The sequence below is a fragment of the Juglans microcarpa x Juglans regia genome, chromosome 2D (genome assembly GCF_004785595.1).
Source record: "Juglans microcarpa x Juglans regia isolate MS1-56 chromosome 2D, Jm3101_v1.0, whole genome shotgun sequence".
Taxonomy (NCBI): Eukaryota; Viridiplantae; Streptophyta; class Magnoliopsida; order Fagales; family Juglandaceae; genus Juglans; species Juglans microcarpa x Juglans regia.
In genome coordinates, this window is record NC_054596.1 from 43130380 (window position 1) to 43152596 (window position 22217).

A 22217-nucleotide genomic window follows, 5' to 3' on the forward strand; every position below is an offset into this window, starting at 1 on the left:
GATTGGGTTGGGAGGATTTGTGTGTATCTCAAGTACAACCAGCAGTGTAGTTTGGGGATCAGATTTTGTCGTCCATTTTGATTAATCAGAATCAGAGACATCTCACTTCTCGTCCTTGATGGTCACACGATAAAGTTTCTGGGGCCGGTTGGCGGAGATATCAATGACTTTTGTTTAACTTATTTCAATTCATTTTAATTTATTATTATTATTTTTTTAAAATTTTAATAAAAATATAATAAATAATTTAATTTTTTAAATTTTAAAATAATAATAATATTAAAAAGTAACATTTTAACAATATTTTATCATCTTAACTCAACTCAACTCAGTTTAACATTTAAATGCAGTCTAACTAATTATTTTAGAGGATGTGAATCTCGTTTGAATATTTAATATTTTATCAATTTTGTTTATTTATATTAGAGCAATGAAATTCAGTGAGATAAGTAGAAAATAAGAAAAATTCGACTCATAATTTTTTTATATTTATTGTTTTATTTTTTAATTAAATGTATGGTATATGAATGATGAGTAAAAAATTTAATTAATTTAAAAAGAATAAAAAATAAAAATAAATATGAAAATGATAAGTAGTAAAATTTAAAAAGTACTCTCTACTGACTACCAACTCGGTACGGTCATACTGAGCCTTTTTTTTTCTTTGTTATAGGCTGATAAAGGTCATTGTAAATTTATTTTTACATGGAAGGTGGACTTCCCCCAACAAACGCCCGTTACAACAAACATAACGAAAAAGTTAAAAAAGATCGAGCTTAATTAGGATAAAAAACTAGTCTCCACATATTTTCTGTAAAGAGTGTGCCATCTTAAATGATAAATTTTTTTATAATTCACATTGCCACTTTTAAATGCGTTTGATGCTGATAGTGCACTGCAGTTTGTAATCTTAATATATTTATAGAAGAGATTTATACTCTCTGTATCTTTAATTAAGAAAAGCAAAAACATAATAAAAAGATGGGCATTCCGAACTGCCTGTGATTGACTTTCTTTAAGCCCGAGCTATGACTATGCGTGGAGACCACGCATCAATAATAGTGCGGCATGGTGGGTCAAATCTAAAAGATATTGACTTACGAAATTATTAGTAAGACGCGTGTAACCATCAAATACATTTTGACGCAACAGTGCGTGGTAGCTATGAGCAGGACAAGCCACGCGAGAGTGGGATCATCATAAGAAATTTACTACGTTATTCTATTCTAATTTCTTATTCTATTCTAATTTCTCATTATTAATTGTAACTGGGATGGGATGTTAACTGAATCCAACTCTTTCATAAAGTTCAATTCCAATTCAATTCTTATCAGTTATAAGGTAATGATATACTTACAATTTGTTTCACAATTATTTTACAATTTATTTTCAATCAATCAATCAATACAATCACGACATTTCATTAAAAATAAATTTCAATATTACAAAAGAGAAAAGATATTTGTAATTATGAATTATGCAACTGTCGTGTAATCACATTGAAAAAAATGAATAAAACATGAGATTCACATGCAAAAAATATAATTTTTTGGATTAATTACATTTTGTCCCCTCGAACTTTCATTCAATTCACAATGTACCTACGAAACTAATAATTGTATCAAAGTGGACTTTCGAACTTTCAAAACTTCTCAATCCCCCATTACATCTACCAACAGCGTCAAATCTAATGGAAATTCATTGCAAAGATATAATTTTCATCTAATTTATTATCATTGACCATATAAAATATAAAATAATATATTCTATCAATTAAAAGTAAATCATTAATCATTAACCATATATAAAATTATTTTATACCTAAGTTGCAAGCAAGTATAAATAACATATGTACTTCATAAAATTATTTGATATTCATTAACCATATATAAATTAATAAAAAAATTATTTAATGATTTATAATTTATTATTAATTGATAATATATATTATTTTATATGATCAATAATAATAAATTAGATGAAAATTATATCTTTGCAATGAATGTTATGCACATGAGCAACACGTGCAATAAACTTTTGTTAGATTTAACGCTGCTGGTAGACGGAATGGGGGATTTGAAAATTTTGAAAGTTCGAAGGTCCATTTTGATGCAATTATTAGTTCAGAGGCACATTGTAAATTGAGTGAAAGTTCAAGGAGGTAAAATGTAATTAACTCTAATTTTTTAATAGTAGACCACACTCTTTTTTAAAACGATTATGCGGCGGTTACGCAATTCACGATTGTATGTAGAATTACTCATTACAAAATTACCTTTCATTTTATGTAGAGTTGTAAATTAGTTATAAGTGGATCAATTTCCCTAGTTATAAGCAAGAATCCCAACTCGTTTAATTAACTATTGATATAAATATATATATATATATATATATATATATATATATATGTAGATAAGGATATTACATGTATCAACTTGTAAGAACTAAACAAGATAATGATAGAGATTATATTGAATTGTCAAAAATCGTTGTTAAGCCTATAAAAAAGTTGTTGTTAAGGTCATAAGATAATCAATACAATTAATCTATGCATTGCATTGTAATTTGTCACCGTCCACATATTTTACCTCGAAACAATCGAAACCTAAAGGAAGACTCATTTACTATATATAAAACTAAAACTTGACATCCCCTTAGATACGTTAGATAATCAAAAGCGACAACAAAACAAGCTGCTTCCGCTTCAGATATAATCTTTTAGATTATTTATTACCTCCTAGAGCTACTCTTATAAGCTCATGTAGGGCCTAATTACAATGGCTCAAATCCATGAGCATCTAACCTTACGCATTGAATAACATCACCTATGTAAGAGGATTTTTCTCCCGCTCATGAAATTTCTTAAGTCCAACCAATTGGGGAACTCAATATAAGACAAGAGATGAAAGAAAGAGAGGAGACAAAAAGTGACTAAGGCATGAAAGTGTAGGAAGCATGAGAAATTAATGTCAGGAGAGGAAAACGGAGATTTGACATAAAGCAAGGGAAACTAAGGTGTAAGGTATCAGAAGAGAAAAAGTATGGAAGTGATTTAAAGCAAATGGGGGCACGCAAGCAAAGGGTGAGATAAAAGACAATAGAAACTTACGGATTGGGGACCTTTTTTGGGATGCCTTCGACTTCTTCAGACTTGGGAGGACTTTTTCTTCAACCTAAGAGTTCTGGAAAGAACTTCTCCTCCTATAGATAGATCTAGAACTTCCATTGTACAGTGTAAAATGAGAGTCTATGAGAGACTGTAAATAAGCTTATTATAGTGAAATCTCCCTTCCTTAAACTTCCGTGAACGTAGTCCTATTTCGAACCATGTAAAATTGTGTATTCATCTTTCTTTATTTTATATATTTAAATATTGTTTATCACTATGGAGGTATGAACCGACATCGTACAACCGCACCGGACCATTGTCGAGAACTCCAAACAACATCGATAGAGGCCCAACTCTGAAACCTAAGTTACAGGGGTCTGGCCTAAAGGCGTGCGAAAAATGACGTTAACAGTAGCATCGTCTGTGGGATCGCTATAGATCTTGCATGTACTTTGTATGCCTGTGACAATCCGTATCAGGCAACTCAGAAGTCAAGAACGAAATTTTTTCTTTGTGTATGCCGTCGAAGATTTTTTCTGTGTGACTTGAAGTGGAAGGAGGACGATTTTTCAGCACGCTAAAATTATCTCCAAAGGAGCATATGAAACTTTTCCAAATAAGTATCTTCAGTCTTTCCACTTTTATTTTTTTATGAAAAACACTACTGCAAGAGAGAGGCTATTAAAAGTACGCAGCATTTTTTATATATTCAGCATGAAGGGTCGGGAACCAAACTTCCGAGCTGCTTAAACTGTAAATGTCATTGCGTGCACTTTAAAGTACATAGTATATTTGGAAAACACTGGGCGCGTACATAGGTACAAAGAAGGCGGGCACTGTGTACTGCCCATGCACGTTCAACTGTGCATGGCATGCATAGTGTACACGGGTGCACCCAGGAGCCCCGCGCCACCTTGCCTTGACTCGCTGGCGATTTCTGTTTGGTGCCAGTGGCCCCCATCGGCAGGCTGTAGCACGAAGGTGCACGGAAACTTGTACAATGTTGAGCCACGGCCCCGCCGTGGAAAAACTAAAGGGATGTGTCGGCGATCACCAAACGAACCACTAGTGTCGTCTGTCTCCTCGGAGGCAGTCCACAACAACTCACCCCACGACAGAGACCTCGCCGCGTGACCATGTGCACAAAATTGCACGTGTCAAGGTGTTCTCCTTGGCCCAGTACCGCCATGGCACGACAGGGTCACCAGCGGCTACCCAGTGGCCTGCCATCATTTTTGACCCCCTCCGCAACCGGTGGTTCCACACCCACATGGTGGGCAGTAGTGGCTTGAAGCCGCACACCAGATGCTTTTGTGGCTTATGTTAGGAATTTAGAATTGCGTAGATTTTGAACATAATTATGTTTCAGTTGACATTAAGATGTAAAATTTTCTTTGAGATATTAATGTAATATGATTTTATTCGGTTCTTGTCTTTATCATATTGTTTTCAGATACACACACTATGTATGTAAACAGGCTTAGATCAGCCCACTCACACGAGTGATCACCTCTAGCGTTTGAGTAGTGAATAGATATGAGATATTGTATCTCTAAGTACTTGCTCAATGGGATAAGTTGGTTGACACAAAAATATGTTGTCTTAGTGAGAGTTAAGATGAGGTCCATTGCATTGAGAGGACCATGCATGGATATCCTACAATCCATATAGCCTGTGGTTAGTTAGATGAAAGATCCTTTTTGGCGTCTTGGAGGTGAGCAAATGGAGGGGTTTGGGTTAAACGCTTATGGAGCGACTAGACTAAGATCTATATGGTGTTGATATGCATACGCTCTTTGAGAAAGAGAAATATACCGTAACATATATTTCATACTACATGCGTTTATTCGACCAACTAAGGAAGTGAGTAAATGATTCACTTTTGTTCTCACTGTGTGAGTCTCATATTTTAGTGAGTACACTTTATTTACATTTGACTATATCATAATATGGAGGTTGTGATGTCTACTACTTTGGCATGTTGTCTTTGGCCATGATTGATACGGTCTAAAGAGACATTGTTGGGAAAGTCATTCGACCAAAGTTGAATGATATGAGGGCGAAGGAAAGACTATTTGACATCGTATCTTCGATGGTGTTTGCTAACGTCAAACTATAGCGCTACACATTGTAGCGACTAAGGTTGTGAACACATCGAAATGATTTAATAGTAGACCACACTTTTTTTTTAAAGCGATTACGCGACAATTACGCAATTCACAATTGTATGTAGAATTACTCATTACAAAATTACCTTTCATTTTATGTAGAGTTGTAAAATAGTTATAAGTGGATCAATTTCCCTAGTTATTAGCAAGAATCCCAACTCGTTTAATTAACTATTGATATATATATATATATATATATATATATATATGTAGATATGGATATTACATGTATCAACTTGTAAGAACTAAACAAGATAATGATAGAGATTATATTGAATTATCAAAAATCGTATCTTCGATGGTGTTTGCTAACGTCAAACTATAGCGCTACACATTGTAACGACTAAGGTTGTGAACACATCAAAATGATTTGGAGGTAGTCAAGTTGTTTTGTACCTTTTGAAACTCAAGAGGGTTAAAAAATGTTTGATCTGATGCGATCGAATGAGTTTAGGGCATGACAAGAAACTTTAGGGATGTTGCTATGCTGGTCGTCTCTAGGAGAGATTTGGTATAGTGCTTCCACCTTCCTTTTGCAGGTGTGCTTAGTGGTCGCACAACCTATTTGCTTGTATGAACAAGATTGAAAACGATTGAGAGATGTAGATTTGGGGTCATGCCTATTGTGTGCGAGTGAGAGATGTGAGATAGAAGGGCGCTTATGTGGGCAGACCTATCCTCTCATGTGCTATAACGACGTGTAACGCATACGTTATGCTTCAAATTGAAAGCACTTTCATGAGGATTAAAGGTTGGCCTTTAAGGCTACTCGTGAGTGGTGCACACAGAGAGCTATATATAGCCCTTCCTCAGTTGAATCCCACACCATTCTTGATAAGCACATAATCTCTCTTTGTTTTTATTCTCTCTTGAGTAAGCCTTTAGGCTGTGAGATTTTTTGAGTGTTATTCTAGTTTATTCTACGTAATACACTTCACCACTAAGAGAAGACGCTTGAGGCTTGCTGGATTTTTTGGCTAGGCTAGATATCATGGAGCAATTCGAAAAGGTGTGCTTGAGGTATTCCGCCATGCACTCTTACAATTGTTGTGGTTTCAATGGATTGGAAGTTGGTGCTCGTCGTGACTCTCCAATGAATATGAAATGTTATGATCACTTTGTCACCAATTTCTACAAAATAGGTGGTATAAGGTACTGAAAGAAAATAATAATTGACAGTCACTAAAAAACGATTAGGGAAAATAAGAAATGATAATTAAAAAATGATAAATATTAAGTTAAATTTAATTCTTTTAAGGATGGATGCCATATGTAATTGTTATTAAAAGAAAATTAATGTAAGATGCCACACATTGTTAATTTGTTAGGGTGCTTATAACATTAAATGTAGAAAAATGATTTGTGCAAAATTAGGGTGTGTAAACTCGGTGCAAATTCTTTTTATAAAAAATAGGATCCACAAGAAAAGGTAATGGATAGATAGCTGTTTTGTATGGTTTTGAAGAATTAATTGCCCACTCTCATAAAAAGAGGTTAATTTATAACAGTAAAATGCCCCCATAAGCTTTTTAAATATAGAATGAAAAAGATTTAGAATAATTCTATTTGAAGGTTTTTATTACACCACACCATCCATGTAGAAAAAAAAAGAAAAACCATAAATGGACAACGACTTCAAGATCATGATTCTACACCGCATATCTAGAAAATAGATGATTCGGTACTTTGGGTATGCTGGTCGTATGTTGGTCACACAATGTTTATATCCACAGTTAAAAAATATCAATCCCACAATATCCATAGTACCATATCCAAAACTGATATATGTGATGGTCAAGGCATGAGCAAACAGAGCATACAGTTCCTGGGGAAAAAAATATGGCACTTTCTTCTTCCCTCAGCACCAGATTTCCACACCCATTTAAGCCATCTTTACCATCTCCTTTCTCTTGCAACAACATATTACCTAAGACAAGGGTTCATCGTTTCAAAATCCATGCAAATTTGGGTAAGAGATTACTCTTATGTTTTTTGTTCACCGCAACTAAAAGTATTTCTGAATTGTCTTTGTTTGGCTTTTGTTCAAAGTTTCGAGAAAATTTAGGATAAGAATTGATAACTTGAGTGGTTAAAATCTTGATTCTGTTAGGTGGTGGGGAAGAAGAAATCAAGAAGGGAGGAAAAAAGAAATTCATCACTAGAGATCAAGAACCAGAACAGTAAGTCTTCCACTCACTGTAATCTTTTCTTCAATACTTCACACCATTGAAATCTTCAACAAAATAGTCAAAGGCAACCTTGAACTAATGTTCAGCTTGGCAATAACCAATTAAAGGGGTTTCCTAAATGCAGGTATTGGCAAACAGCAGGAGAAAGGGAAGGGGAGAATCCCATGAAAACCCCCCTTCCTTACATTATCATTTTTGGAATGTCCACACCTTTTGTAATCTTAGCCATTGCTTTTGCAAATGGTTGGGTTAAGGTACCTGTTCGATGATTTGATTAGTAGTTCTGTAATGTAATAGCAGCAACATGACATGAATGCCCAATCCTTATCCACTCATGAGTAATCAACCATTCTTAGAGCGTATATTCTTCGACAATCGTTGAATGTTCAAGAGTTTCTTTGCTGAAACATACAAGTTTTAACTATTATCTATTGTTTTCTGGTAATGCACATACCATGTCAAGTTATAGCTTGTACCGTCAAGGAATGCCATCAAGGACAAAGGGATTTCTTTGCTTGGCTTCTGTTTGATGCATTTGGTTGTTTCGATCAGTTTCTCTATGAGCGCAAGCCCATTGATTAATTCAACCATTCATATTCAATCGAGTTATTTCTTGCTTCAGAGGGCACGAAGAGCAGCTGAAATGGCAGGGATCTATGAGAGAGCTCCCTGTCATTATTTATTGTACGGAAGTTATAATTACATAATCCTTTTCTTTTGTTGAGATTAATTAAATCATAAGCATCTCATTAAACTAAACCATACTTTTGATGACTTGTCATCAAATACAGCAGCATCAGCATGTGTAATACACGATTTATTTTTCAGGTCACTCGCAAAATCAAGTTCCTAGTTCCAACCTAGACCAACTGCTGCACTAACCTACCAAATCTACTAAACTAAATCAATAAGAATAGAAGGGGTGAAAACTGACCCCTTCAGCGCGATTTTTGGGCAAAACCGACACCGACCGATGAGAGAAAATTAGGTGGAGCAACCGACCATAACCGGTCGATGGGGAGAAGGAAACCGATCGAAGTGGTTCTTTGGCAGTTCTTGGTCGGAGTTCGGTTCCCCTAGCGACGAGATTCTTTTGAGAGAATAGAGAGATAGAGTTGCAGAGGAGAGAGTTGAAGAGGTGTAAAATGCAGGGGAGAAGGTGATTGGGGAAGAAGACGACCCCATCTCGAAACGACGCCGTTTAGTTTAAGTGGAACGGCGTTGTTTCATACATACTATACTTTTTTTTTTCCCATGTGTTAAATAAAACGACGCCGTTTGGTATAGTACCAAACAATATCGTTTCTATTATGTTTTGTATACTTATAAGTGCAAAATGACGCCATCGTTTTGATTAGTGTATATTAAAAAAAATATAATTTTATTTTATCGGTCGGTTTAGATGTCCGGTCCAGCTTCAAATCGGGACCGAACCGTTGAACGTCAGTTCCTTGAATTTTCCACCACACGCCGGCGGGTTCCTGACGTGGCCGATCGGTTCCCGTCAATGGCGGCCGGTTGCGTCGGTTTTTGTTCAGCCTCAAAGAATAGCAATCTCCTATACAAAGTCATTGATGTTAAATAAATTTACCTCCAGAAGTCCTAATGTAAAAAATAGGTTGCACTCATTTTGTTTTAGGCAATGGCTTGTACAGTATGGTTGTGACATATTTATCGCCCATCCTCTGTGTTGAGCTGAATTCTACATACTGATCATTCTTGCGAGTGTATAGATGATTCAACTGTGCAAATTCAGGCCTTGGTAGACAGTGATTGGTCAACGACGATGGCTTATCCAATAATGACCTATCCAAAACTGCATCTTCTAGTTGTGGTGGTAGTTCTGGGGGTAGAACCTCACAAACCTTGCCTTTTGTTTTATGCAAAAAATCTTCATCAGTGAAAAATCTATTGTCATAGCTTGATGGAGGGGAAGGAGGATGTTCAAACTCTGACAGATTTGCAGGACCAATTGCAGTCGATTTTAGGACGTCCTCCTGTACAATATTTACACAACAGAGTGAAACCGATTTAGATAAGTATGTGACTTTGAATGCTATTGTAACGAGCTCAGAATCCAACTCCAGAAAGGCACTCAAAACTTGAACAACTTGGAGAAACTTAGAATTCCCTATGCATACTCACCAATAGGAGAAACATGCAAGTAAGTCAAAATGATGTTAAACTATATCCAAATACAATATAAATGCCATCAATGACATATTTTTAATTATGATCAACAGGGCTAAAAGGATGGCAGGATTAGAATGGAAATTATCCAGATGCAGGCTTTTTTGTCCCTTTTGCTCACTTTGGAGCAATAGCGTCTATTTCATTTGCTCTTTACGTCTTCAACAACCAAAGGAGCTTTAAGGGAAGTCAAAATGAAGATAAGAAATAATCCAAGTTCCCTGACAATAACTTGTCATAAGGGAATCGTGTAGTAAGCATCAATTCTTTGAGACAATGTAGCATTATTGATAATTTGATGGCATGGAGCCTTTTTTGCCAGCAGGACCATGGACCAGACTAGATGCTACCAACGATGAACAACATACTGAATCCTTAACAATGTTACTCAGCACTAAAATGCAATACGAGTTGCAGATACTTAGTTCCCCACCACCCCACCCAAGGGCCGTGAAGACATTTGAAGAGAATTAACGGATCAAATTAAAAAGCAAACAAGGTGATAACCTAGTGTTGAAAATGAAGTACGCTATCGCAAGTAATATAACAAAAGATGAGAAAAATTGCAACAATTTTTAAAGAGTAATGCTAGATCCAGTCATGGGTTGTGCAAGCGCCGCACACTCCTTTAGAAAAAGAGTGAGGTCCACTATTAAAAAATTAATTTTTTTCATGTGGGTCTCATATTTACTAATTTTTTTTTTTAAAAAAGTGAGTAGCGCTTGTGCACTCTATGACTGCAAATATCATTTCTCATTTTTAAAGGGGTAAAAACTAAAACAGAAACCATAAAGTTACCTGTAAGCTTATAATGTTATAGCGATTTCCATAAACATCACCAACCCATTGCAAGTCTGGAGCACATGCTAACACTCCATCAACAATGAAGCAGCAGTAATGGGTTCCTACTGGAAGAACTTTTGTGACAGTTAAGTTTTTGCCTCCATGCAGCAAGGGCTCCCTGATTGAAACAGAAGAAACTCCAGCCTATCAAACTGTTGAGTTAAAAAATAAAAATTAATAAAGTTGGAGCTCGGCAAAAGAAAGTTATGATACATAGTCTGCCAGTTGTCCCACGAGCCCACAACAGCTACTAAATTGCCAGCATATTTCCATGTGATCTCAACGGAAATCCACCTCCCATTGAAATCATCCTTATTATCTGTTATGCTTTGTGGTAAAGAGTGAACTTGGGATGGCATAACCAGTCCAGGTCCTAACCAGGGAGTCACAAGCATCTGAAAAGTAGAATATAAGATGAGGCTGATCAATCCATATTTCTTAACTTAAAATGCTGTGTTGGCATATTCAACGAGAAAACATAAAATTAGGGCTAGTTTGAAACCAGTTCAGAAAAGTGCAAATTTGGCAAAACCAAAATCCGCTAGACCTCCTGTTGGACATTTGGCCGGCCAAATTTTTAGCTAGACTTCTTTTGAGACAGTTTGGTCAAGCTAAAATTCCAGCAAGTTTGCTAGACCTATTGTCGGACCCCCAGTCAAGCAAAAATTGTGATTTTGAGTTCACTAGATGCAGGGCAGGCCCAAAATCAATTGAATGTACCATATTTTCTCCTTTAAAAAGGTTTCTATAAAAAATTTCCTATACATGATTACATGGTTTTTTGAGTGTGAAGAGGATATTTTCAAAGATCCTAATTTTTGTTCTTGTGAGAGAAAGTCCTACGTGACAATGAACGCCTTGAAACCAAATAATTTAATCTCCTTATACAGACCACCATTCTGAGGATCTCTGGAGAATTCTATTCTTGGATTATTGCTGATGAGTTCATCAAAGTTCCTGGACATCTAGGTTGTGGATAAGTTTGTTTGTGGAAGAAGCTATAGAAGAAACTGAAGTCTTAGAATTTCTATAATGTGGAGATCAGGTGGGTTATTTGTGAGCATTACAAGTGATGTTTAGAGATGATAAATGTTTTAGGGTGTCTAAAACATATGGTAATCAATTAATTCTATAATGAACTTATAAGCGATAACTGAGCACGAGTGGTTTTTCTTTTAAAGACTTTTTTCAAAATTTTTCCATTCATCAACAAATCTCTAATGTTTTTTTATTTTTCTACTTTATTTATTTTGATATTTTTTATTTGTGGTTGCTTGAAAATATTGACCTGTTGAGTCTTTAAATTGGCATGTATAGGTATACAACACTAATTCACCCCCTCTATGTGTATATCTGTCCATTTAACTTTTGCATATAAATTTGTCCATGCAAGTTTAATTGTGTCAAAGCCATATCAGTAAAATATGCAAGTTCTAAATCAGAAGCTTTGCTCCTATGGAGCCACATTGTCCAATTTACTCAATAAATTTAAACATTTAGATTTTAATAATTTTCTGAAGATGAAAGATTTCCCACCATCATATGATTACTAATTCAATAAATAAATAAAAAATTGTTCATTTTATTATAGTTATTGATTCTCCATTACTCACCCCTTTGACTTCCTCATCACATACTCTTCTATTTTAAGCTTTTTATATTCTCAATAGTTTATTTTTAATGCTTCCCCATCGCTTAACACTTCTATTATAAAAATGTTCTTGCATTTTAAACTCTTTGAGACAGAATTTTGGACAATTGATGCACGACAATTAAGTTAAAACTCTCACGCATTTTGCAGGTCTGCAACTAGTGTTCCATGAAATTGAAGAGTATTATGTGGGCTTACTAGCTTGACCATATCTTGGAACTATATTAGTATCCCGATTATAAGTCTGTCTATACGGATAATGCTATAAGCATGAATAGAAGATATCTACAAGCATGAATCTTCAGCATGTATAACTATATCAGGAATTCCCAAAATCCCTCAAGTGTCTCTGCGTATATGCACACCAAAATAGCATTGAAAATTTGATATGTCCTGTGAGCATGCATTTTGACATTTATGGATATGACACAAACTTCCTAGGTATCCCCCTTTTAGCATAGTTTATCTGGGGCGCTGACTCCCTATAGACATTCTTAAAAATAAAATTAGTCTGGAAAGGAAAGAAAAAAAAATTCTCCTGATTGTTTTGTGACAGTATTATAAACCAGATTCTTTTGTCATTAACTTCATTAAACATTCAAGCGTATGACAGGAGACATAGGCCCGGAGAAAACAAAATCAACTTCATTAGACTAGCAAAGAGCTCTAACAAAAAGGTTTCAGAATCTCAGAATTCACCTTAATATACAGCATGCAAGATTTTATATTTTTACATTTCCACTAGCAAACAGCTTCTCTTGATATAAACAAACAAATGAATATAATCCCTATTCAAAGAACCCCTTGTCCATAAATTCTACTAGATTTAGATATGCACCCAAAAAGAAATAGATTTAGATAGAAAACCCGACCTCTGGATTAAACATGAAAAGTAACCTGGGGTCATGGGAAGGAGAGTGAACCATGGGCACATCAGCATGATTATTAAGTGGTGCTCGATCCTGTGCAAGCTCCACAGATTGTTCACAGTTTTGTTCAAACTTCTTAGCTGCAGAAGGGTCTGCTCGACCTTTTCTTCCGCCAGGGTTTCCCATTACTGAAAACAAAATAATCCCAGACATAATATTTATAATCATTGTCAAATTCATAAACGTTAGGAATTAAAAAATACTGCTTATCAAAGAACAATCAAAGTCATAATCATAACAGTAATAAGAAATCATGCAAGCCGTAAAAATCAATAATTTCATAAAATAATAACCATATAAACAAAAATTAGTTCGAGGAGGAAAAAAATTGCCATTCCCATCCAAAGAAGAAGACAAGATAAGGAAATCAAGTAGCAAACAACGCCATGCCCATAAACTGGAAAAATGAACAGAACAATCCCACGAACAAAAATTCATCTTCCAGAGGAAGAAAAAAGCCATGCCCAAGTACAGATTGTGAGAGACAAAAAAGTCTAGAACCATCCCCGCCCCTCCCACAAAGAAAGATAAAAAAGGAACCCAATTGACAGAATGTGGGAAACACAACAAACCCATAAACAACAAAGCAATAGAAAAGTGTTTAAAACACTGGGTTTGGTGGCATGCCCATATCTGCAAAAGAATTTCACAAACACAAGGAAGCAAAGCGAGGATTGACTGAAGGGAGTGTTTTTATGGAAACTGCAATTTGTCTTCTGTTCGCTCCAAGCCTCCAACTCTTGACTCTTTGTTTAAACACCCTCTTTTGTCCTCAGAAAGGAAAAAAAATGATCACTTTTGTGTCCCTGGAATTTTCTATATCTCCCTCCAACAGAAACAGAATTTTGTGAACAGTTGTTTATTCTCCGGCGAGTTCGGAAGATTCTCCTTGGGGTGGACCTCGGTTTCTAAATAGGAATGCTACCTTGCCAAAGTTGCCATCACTATTACCTGGTTCCTCTTCATTTGGCGGATGTCCTCAATCATGGGCACGAATACGAGCCTGCCACTCCACGAAATCAGTGATCACTACACCAAGTTACTGCTTTAGCCATGTGGAGAATTGGATTCTTTTTGTGGGGCAAACAAAGAAAGAATTTTTTTCTCTGGGCAGACAAATTAGAATTATATATAAACATTAGGTGTTGTGTAACCGTCTGTATGTGGTGGTTGAGGTAATTTTAGATAATTTAAATTAATTTATAAATAGTAATATTTTATATATCTCGTTGAAATGTAATTGAACGTACATATAAAGTAGGGGCTCCTTTTTGATGCAAAATCTTTTAAAAAAATAAATAAATAAAGTAGTAATAAGCTGCTTTACAAGCCATACAAATAAAGATGGGTCTCTCGAGCCTTTTTCTCTCTCCCCAATATGGTCGGCATCCTTCTCTACCCCGCTCTACCCAGAGGGGGTTGGAGTTTCGGCACCTCCCTCCCTCCTCCTGTTCGGCTAACGTCGGAGTTATCTATAGTATTTTTTTTTCGTTTATTTTAGTGCTTTCCATCCATAGCACCAAGAAGCATCGATCTACTGCCTACCGGCCTCCCACGACCACCACACGCCACGCTAGCAGACTCTCCAACCGCCGATCTATTGAACGGTTTAAGAAAACTGCTTAAAAGAGCGGAGCGTGAGCCCCGCGCGTGAGCCTCACACGCCACCACTTCAGTGAGCATCTGTCAGCGCCATGCATGACATCACTGTGGCTTCAGATCTCTCAGATCCGACCACCACCTTTTTTCCTAGAGTGGGTGTGATCCACACGTGCCCCCACAGTCAGTGTTAATCCTATGCCGGTGTATCAATGAGTTCTCCAATTGTTACGTCCCTATGTTTCTGCTTTTTCTAATCGATGATCAAGATAAAGTGGTCATGGAAGACTCCTATAGTCAGTCCAGACAAACAAGCTGCAGCACATATCGTCTCACTACGACTTTTAGTCGTAGTTTAATAGTCTATTTATCAGACTATTCAAAAACGGCTTCAAGCAGCTTCCCCTTAGTGAGAAATGGGTGAGAGCCAAATTTTGACTCCAGATCATCTCTCTTTTTTATTTTTATTTTCACTAATGTTGCGTTTGTTTGCTTTTAGATGATTGTTGGGGACTCCCACCCCATTGAATCTTGTATTATGTAATCCTTAGTTTATCTATGAAACCGCTTGCTTAGGAAAAAAAACTTAAAACTTAAAAAAGAAAAAGAAAAAAAAAAGGGACTTAAAGCTAGCTGTCACCCCATGTGACATATTTCTCATTTTCGAAAGAGAATATCATGTGCCAAATATATACTAGGCTTACTAGCTAAGATAGATGCTGTGACTACCACCAAGGCAAGAATTAGTGGGTGTAATATTGGAGATTTCAAGCAAGTGAGCGAGAGAGGAAAATATGCTACCTCGACGGCAAAGTGTATATATATATATGGAGATAAGTGAGCATCTCTTTTTTGTTCATCCAATGATCATTTATAACAAAGCTAGCTATTGCTCAAGGTAGAGCAGATGCTTGCAAGCAAACCCCAAGCATACAATTTCATCCATCTTTGGGTCATTTGGCCTTTGAAATCGAGGTTGTGAGGAATCTAATGAGAGTGATTTTGTTCTTAAAGAATCCACGCAAAAGAAAGCGGTGAAAAACGTCACTAAAAGAATTGTAAAAGACGGAGAGAGAGAGAGGGAGAGAGAGAGAGAGAGAGAGAGAGAGAGAGAGAGGGAGAATTGACAAGTACTGATGCTTATAGGATGGTGTTTACGTATATATATATAAGCACCACATGATTGGTGGCGATGCGAGCTGGGCGCAAGCTGAGAATCTACTTAGTGGGTAGGCTTCAATATCATACATGGGTCCATCTCCGACAACTTAATATATATATATATATATACCATGCATGCATCATGAATATCAATCATATATTGATCATGACTTTTGTTGGATCACAAAGATTAAATTGTGCTCTTCGTGATTTGAGTTCATCATGCTAACGTTCCTTGTCATTTATCATTAAACGGTACTACTTAATTATGTTCTGATCATGATCATAAGTACTGTTAGTTGCATGCATGGGTACGCGTCGATCAGTTGTTGGAAATGACTTTCGTTTAGTAAAACTATCTCTATAAGTTGTTGCTTGCATGTATATTAAGTCTTGAAGAAAAAACGGTGGCTGTGCATATTGAGGTACCGGTGCATGGACCGATCAAGGAATTACTCACTTGGATTATTTGCGACAGCACATGACCAAATTATATATGAGTGGTTATATGATCAGAAAGCAAATATTATAACTTGCAATATTAATTCATGTATAATTTGTATCTATAGTGGTTGCCAAAACAAAACGCCATGGCTTAGGTTAATTACTTTATGTAAACAATTAGCAGATTGAGTTTGTTATTGGGTCTATGAAATAATGTAGTGGTGATAATTATATGTGACACAACTTGTGAACCCAACACTACAAAAAAATTGACTTTTTGCATCCCCTAAAATCGACACAAAAAGGCCAAAATAGTGATGCAAATGATTATTTCCATCCATTCCTCATCGACGCAAGGGAGACGGTACTGCTCACTCTCAAAAGCACTTTTGCGTTGAAGGTAGATAACGTTGCAAAAACTAGACTATTTGTGTCATAATGTGGGGACACAAAAATAGCATGTTTTGTCGCAAATGACGCTAGATATAGTGACAAAAGTACCTATTTGCAACGATGTTATAGTGTCGTAAAAACATACAGCCGCAAATCAATTCTCATTCTTGGCACATGAATGTGGTTACAAAAGGAATTTGGAGCCGCAATACATAATCTTTTGCAACTATGTAGGTTGTTGCAAATATGAGAGATAGTGCAACAAAAAACAAAAAGTTATTTGCGTCGGTAGTTTAGCGTCACAGATGCTTTGGGTGGTAAAGAGGTAAATGGCATGGTTCATGTTATACTTTTCGGACGATAGCAAAATGGACGCTAATATCTGTTTACCTGCTGCATATTTTGGATGCTAAAAAATTAATGTCTTTTAGCCGCAAATGAGTTTTTAGCGAGATAGCATATTAGAATTTCTGGTCATTGATAAATATGCTTGAAATGTTTACTGCTTTAGGAACTTTAATAATCCATAAAATAAATAAAATAAATATTAATGTTTCCCTTGAATTTTTACAAAAAAATTCAATTAATTAACCTGAAATGATTTAAAAAAAAATATTTTCAAATAAAAAATCATTCCAAATACATGTAAATACAAAAAATCCAATTACCAATCATTATATCCTACTGGCTAAGTAAAAAAACTAATATGTACATAGATTCCATATTAACTAGAAATATATAATTGCTTTCACTTATTGAGTAGTGTTTTTTTTCCCTTAGTACTCATGATGAGTAAACTAAGGTACCAACATATATTACATAGAATGTACCTAAACAATATAAGTCAAGCAACTTCTTACAATGTTCTTACACACAAGCTTATAAGTACTACAAATTTGGCAGACAACTTTACTATGTGCTATGCACACTATATATGTGGCAAACTACAATAACTTCTTACAATTTTATTGATGGAAGCATAGTCAGATTTTGCCCAAGAACCTTGGGTCCAATGTCTTCTCGATCACCCATTAGTTTTGTGATTGGTAGAATAACATTTTTCTGCAAAATAATAACTGCAAATAATTGGAAGTGGAGTTTCTCCCTGTCTCATAATCCCAATTCCTTTTTTGGATGTATGATTATTTTAATCCAGTCCGTCATGGAGTTGATAGGCACTCTTGCCAGATTTAAGGGCCAACTACTCTGTTGCCATAATATTCGGTTGATTGGACATTCTATGAAGAGATGTAGCAGGGTCTCTTTCGCTTGGTTGCATAATGGACATTCTTTAGATTCTAGTTGAGATATTACCTCTATAATTTGAGAATTAGTAGGGAGAATGTTCCAGAGTATCTTCCAAAGCATTAATTTGTGGCGATCTTGAATTTTTAAACTCCATAGAGGCTTCAAAAGTGGCATCATTGAATTTTTTTGTATCGGATCTTGGGGGCTTAATGTAGCATGATAAGTGGTTTTAACCGAAAATTTCCCATTGAGATTATGGACCCAGATGGCCCTATCTTATTCTTGTGTAGTTGCTAACAGATGTATTCTTCGAATTTCTGATATGCTTTCATGATCAAAGAGGTCTTGCATTTTTAGCATGTCCCATGTTCGTTGATTATCTTTTATGAGGTTTGAAACTGTAAGTGAAGGGAGAGTTGTGTCCATACCTTGAATCGCTTTTGGCTTGAAACTTTCCAGAGAATGGATCTACGGATCTGACCAGATATTTACTGAGAGTCCATTAAAGATTTGGTAGCATCTTCCTTTCTTGAGTAGATTTCTTGTACTGAGTCTACCTTTCCACATGCTTGAATCTGATGCCTTTGGAAGTGTCTACCATAAATTTGAGTTTTGAAGGTATTTTGATGATAGGTTTAAATGTCATAGGCCATTACTAGTTCTACTTATTTCCCAACCAGTCTTTGCTAACAATGCTTGGTTCATTTTTTCCATCAGTCTGATTCCAAGGCCACCTAATTTTTTTGGTTGGCATAAGGACTTCCATGATTTGAGTGTCAGATTATGAATTTTTTCTTTTGGGAAGCCCCACCAAAAACTTTTGAAGTTGGTGTCGAGTACCTTACATACTGATTTTGGCAATTGGAAAGAGCTCATGTGGTATGATGGGATCGTACTTGCTACTTATTTAATCAACATGGTTCTTCCTGCTTGTGATAGTATCTTTGATTTCCAGCCTTTCAGTTTTCTTCCCACTTTGCTCAACATATTGTTGTAGTTTTCTTTTTTGTTTCTATTGAAAGAAGCAGGCAAACCCAAATATTTCATTCTTGCTGAAGATCCTTTGTATGGCAGCCACTGAGATATGGTTGATTTGATAGCTTGGCTAGTATTCCTTGTGATGAACATAGAGGATTTACTCAAATTTATTTTTTGCCCCGACCACCTTTGGTATTTTCCCAAGCTTTCTAATATGACTTGTGCATTTTTTTCCGTAGCTTTTGCAAAAATAATTGTGTCATCTACAAAGAGCAGATGTGATATGAATGGACTGTTTGTGCTAATTTTCACCCCTTCGAGCTTTCTTTGTGCTTCAGCTTTTAATAATATTCTTGAAAGGGCTTCCGTTACTAATATAAAGAGAAAAGGTGATAATAGATCACATTGCTTGATTCTTTTTTGTGATTTGAAGAAGCCTATTGGCGAACCATTAATGATGATGGAGAATGTTGCTGTAATTACACATTCTTTTATCAGATTTATCTAACTTTGATTAAATCTCAAAGCCTTCATTACTGTAAAAAGAAAATCTCATTCGACAAGATCGAAAGCTTTTTCCATGTCCAACTTAATGGCCATTAATCCCTTCTTCACTATCTTCCGTTTGAGATGATGGAAAAGTTCATGAGCAAAATGATATTTTCTTTTTACGGTAATGAAGGCTTTGAGATTTAATCAAAGTTAGATAAATCTGATAAAAAAATGTGTAATTACAGCAACATTTTTGTTATTATTTTGTAGCTGACATTTGTGAGACTGATTGAGCGATATTGGCTTAGGTATTTGGGCTTTGGGGATAAGAGCAATGTTGGTGTGGTTTATTTGCTTCAAGAGTTTACCACTTCTAAATAAATTCTACACTGCTAGTATGACCTCTTTTTTTTATGATATTCCAATAGTGCTTATAAAAAAGAGTCGTCATACCATTTGGACCTGGCTCTTTGTGGCTTGGGATTTGCTTTAGAGCTCTTAATATTTTCTCTTCATTTGGTATTGCATTAAGTAATTCATTCTCATTGTCCGAAATTTGTTTATCAAAAAGATTTTCAAGATTTTCCAGGACTTGCGGATTCGATGAGGAATATATTGTTTTGAAATGATTAATAAATGAAGATTCAATAACAAGGGGGTCCATTGTCCAATTACTAGGTCCCAGTTTGATGGAGTATATAGCATTCTTTCCTCTTCGTATTGTTGTTGTCAGATGATAAAATTTTGTGTTGAGGTCCGTAGAGGTGAGCCAAGTGATCCGAGATTTTTGACGCCATAGAATTTCTTCATTTTCTTTTTGCTTGTGGAGTCTATGTTGCAAAAATGTTTCTTTTTCTTGGTTACATGGAGTCATCTAGTTGCTTTGTACTTCTAGAAGTTCCCTTCCAATTTGTTGGATGTTGTTCTAGATTCGCCCGAAATGATTTTTATTCCAAACTTTGAGTGCATCTTTGTTTAATCTGATTTTCTTGCAGAGTATGAAAGCCGGGTTTCCTTGATAGTGCTTGCTCTATGCTTCTTCTATTATTTGATGGCTTAAAGGTTCCCAAGTCCAAAATTCTTCGAACTTGAAAGATGGTGCATGACGATGCATTGCCATAGTTTGCAACAAGAGAGGATGATGGTCTAATGGGCATATGAGAATAGTAGTCTCCATTCTTGGTTTGCTATTACTCGATCTAATCTTTTCCATATAAGAGCTTTTTCATGTCTATTATTAGTCCAAGTGAATTTTGGACCCATGTAACCAATGTCGATGGGACTATTTCTATCCATAAGTGCTTTGAAGCCCATATTTGGCTTGTAAGAGATGGGTCGTCCATCCTGCTTTTCAGTTTGATCAATGAGGTCGTTAAAATCTCCCATACATACATACCCAAGGCCTCTGGAAAGCTTGATGTACTGAGTCCAGGTGACTCCAGAAGTTTGCTTTGTTGTTTCATTGGGCCGGTGCATATACATAGATAATTAACCAAGGAAGATGTGGAGAATCCAAGTAGACTAAAACTGAGATTGCATTAATATTAATATGGAAAGGTTCTATTTCTATGCTTGGACGCCACAAAAGTAAAAGTTCCTTTTTTTTTACAATCAGTAGGATAATGAATAAAATGATGGAAACATACGCTATTTACAATAGATAAGGTGTGGTCTTCCGTCACCAACGTTTCTAAAAAAAAAATTACGTCCGGGTTATAAGTCTTAATATTAGCTCTTAGGTTTATGATTGCCTTGGTCGAGCTAACCCTGCAATTCTATGCTAGTGTCTTCATTTAGCGGGGGAGGCATTTTGAAACTTGCCTCACTTGTTTGGACTTTTCTGGAGATTGCTGTGATGGTCGACTACAGGGTGTCATCTTGGCTTTTCCCTTGACTTTTTTTTTTTAATTTTTGCCCGTTGAGCCTGATTGCATTTCCAAAAGTGTAAGGGCCAATGCTGATTCCTCTGTCTGTGAAGCTTTGGTTTTGCACACTTCAGATTCCATCTTTTCTATTTTACTAAGACTTTGTGATTTCCTCTCTTGATATCGTGGTAACTCTGCACTCTGATGTCTCTTATCTGGAAGAATATCATGGTACAAATGTAGAGTCTGAGAAATATGTACATTTGAGGCCTTATCAGTTGACACGCATTCTGTCGAAGGCGAATCTGTTGGCTGGGAATCTGGAGTTGCATTGTTAACTTTTGTATTCTCATGAATTAATTCCGTCTGAGTGGCTACGGGATTTTTTTCTTCTGTGGCCGACATATGCTTTGCTGACTCTCTGCAGATTGAAGGTGGTGGGCTCCGGACATGCATAGTACTACTCTGGGCCATTGCCAACTGAGTGGGTTTTTTGGGCCTTGGGGCTGGGTTATGATGTTTTCTTGGGCCAGCAGAGAGATGTTTGCAAGATAAGGCTTTTTAATGATTGAAGATGAAAGTTGAGTAGTGGGCTCATCTAGATGGGCCGAAGAAGACCCAATCGCATGTTTGATTTGCTGTGTTTTATAGCCTTGCATGGCAGGGTAAATTTGCTTCCACTGAGACTTCAAGGGGCGTGTTTCCTGGCTGACACCGAAGCAACCGTTGATGTGAAATCTGATAAAGTATTTTCTGCTTCCATAATTCCTTCGGTAGCCTTGAAGATCGGATTGGAAGTTATGAGGGAGATTTGGCTATTGATTGAGGTTAAGTGATTTGATACGGTTGTTGGCTTAACAGTGAATATATTGACTCTTGCAGGTGGAGAATTGAATGGGTTTTGTTCATTGTAGCTGTACAGTGTCTTGGAGTTGGAGGGTGTCGCACGCTTGGGGTT

The 22217-nt window shown here is 36.1% G+C and overlaps 2 protein-coding genes across 5 annotated transcripts; one reads left to right on the forward strand and one right to left on the reverse strand.

The window, feature by feature from the left end:
• The first annotated feature begins 7023 nt into the window (after window positions 1-7023).
• On the forward strand, window positions 7024-7987 carry LOC121250419. 2 transcript variants are annotated; one of them, XM_041149555.1, is made up of 3 exons: window positions 7024-7246; window positions 7388-7457; window positions 7574-7797. In XM_041149555.1, the coding sequence occupies exons 1-3, from the start codon at window positions 7117-7119 to the stop codon at window positions 7632-7634; spliced, it is 261 nt and encodes an 86-aa protein (XP_041005489.1). In that variant the 5' UTR covers window positions 7024-7116; the 3' UTR covers window positions 7635-7797. The 2 variants fall into 2 exon arrangements, with proteins under 2 accessions (XP_041005489.1, XP_041005488.1); XM_041149554.1 differs by having other exon boundaries at window positions 7037-7246; window positions 7591-7987.
• Window positions 7988-9043: 1056 nt separating this feature from the next.
• LOC121250418 (SNF1-related protein kinase regulatory subunit beta-2-like) lies at window positions 9044-14167 on the reverse strand. 3 transcript variants are annotated; one of them, XM_041149553.1, is made up of 5 exons: window positions 14031-14167; window positions 13023-13207; window positions 10713-10894; window positions 10455-10617; window positions 9044-9463 (listed from the first exon to the last, which is right to left on the reverse strand). In XM_041149553.1, exons 2-5 carry the CDS (start codon window positions 13203-13205, stop codon window positions 9092-9094), a joined length of 900 nt encoding a protein of 299 aa, XP_041005487.1. In that variant the 5' UTR covers window positions 13206-13207; window positions 14031-14167; the 3' UTR covers window positions 9044-9091. The 3 variants fall into 3 exon arrangements, with proteins under 3 accessions (XP_041005487.1, XP_041005486.1, XP_041005485.1); XM_041149552.1 differs by lacking the exon at window positions 14031-14167 and adding an exon at window positions 13707-14024; XM_041149551.1 differs by lacking the exon at window positions 14031-14167 and having other exon boundaries at window positions 13023-14024.
• Between the last annotated feature and the right edge of the window lie 8050 nt (window positions 14168-22217).

Coding starts and splice junctions, on each gene's coding strand:
- LOC121250419 (XM_041149554.1), top strand. CDS start 7,117: ATGGCACTTTCTTCTTCCCTCAGCACCAGATTTCCACACCCATTTAAG. Junction 7,247..7,387: donor CAAAATCCATGCAAATTTGG/GTAAGAGATTAC, acceptor TGATTCTGTTAG/GTGGTGGGGAAGAAGAAATC. Junction 7,458..7,590: donor AGAGATCAAGAACCAGAACA/GTAAGTCTTCCA, acceptor TCCTAAATGCAG/GTATTGGCAAACAGCAGGAG.
- LOC121250418 (XM_041149551.1), bottom strand. CDS start 13,259: ATGAATTTGACAATGATTATAAATATTATGTCTGGGATTATTTTGTTT. Junction 10,895..13,022: donor TTTTCATGTTTAATCCAGAG/GTCGGGTTTTCT, acceptor TCTACTTTTCAG/ATGCTTGTGACTCCCTGGTT. Junction 9,464..10,454: donor ATAACATTATAAGCTTACAG/GTAACTTTATGG, acceptor AATATTGTACAG/GAGGACGTCCTAAAATCGAC.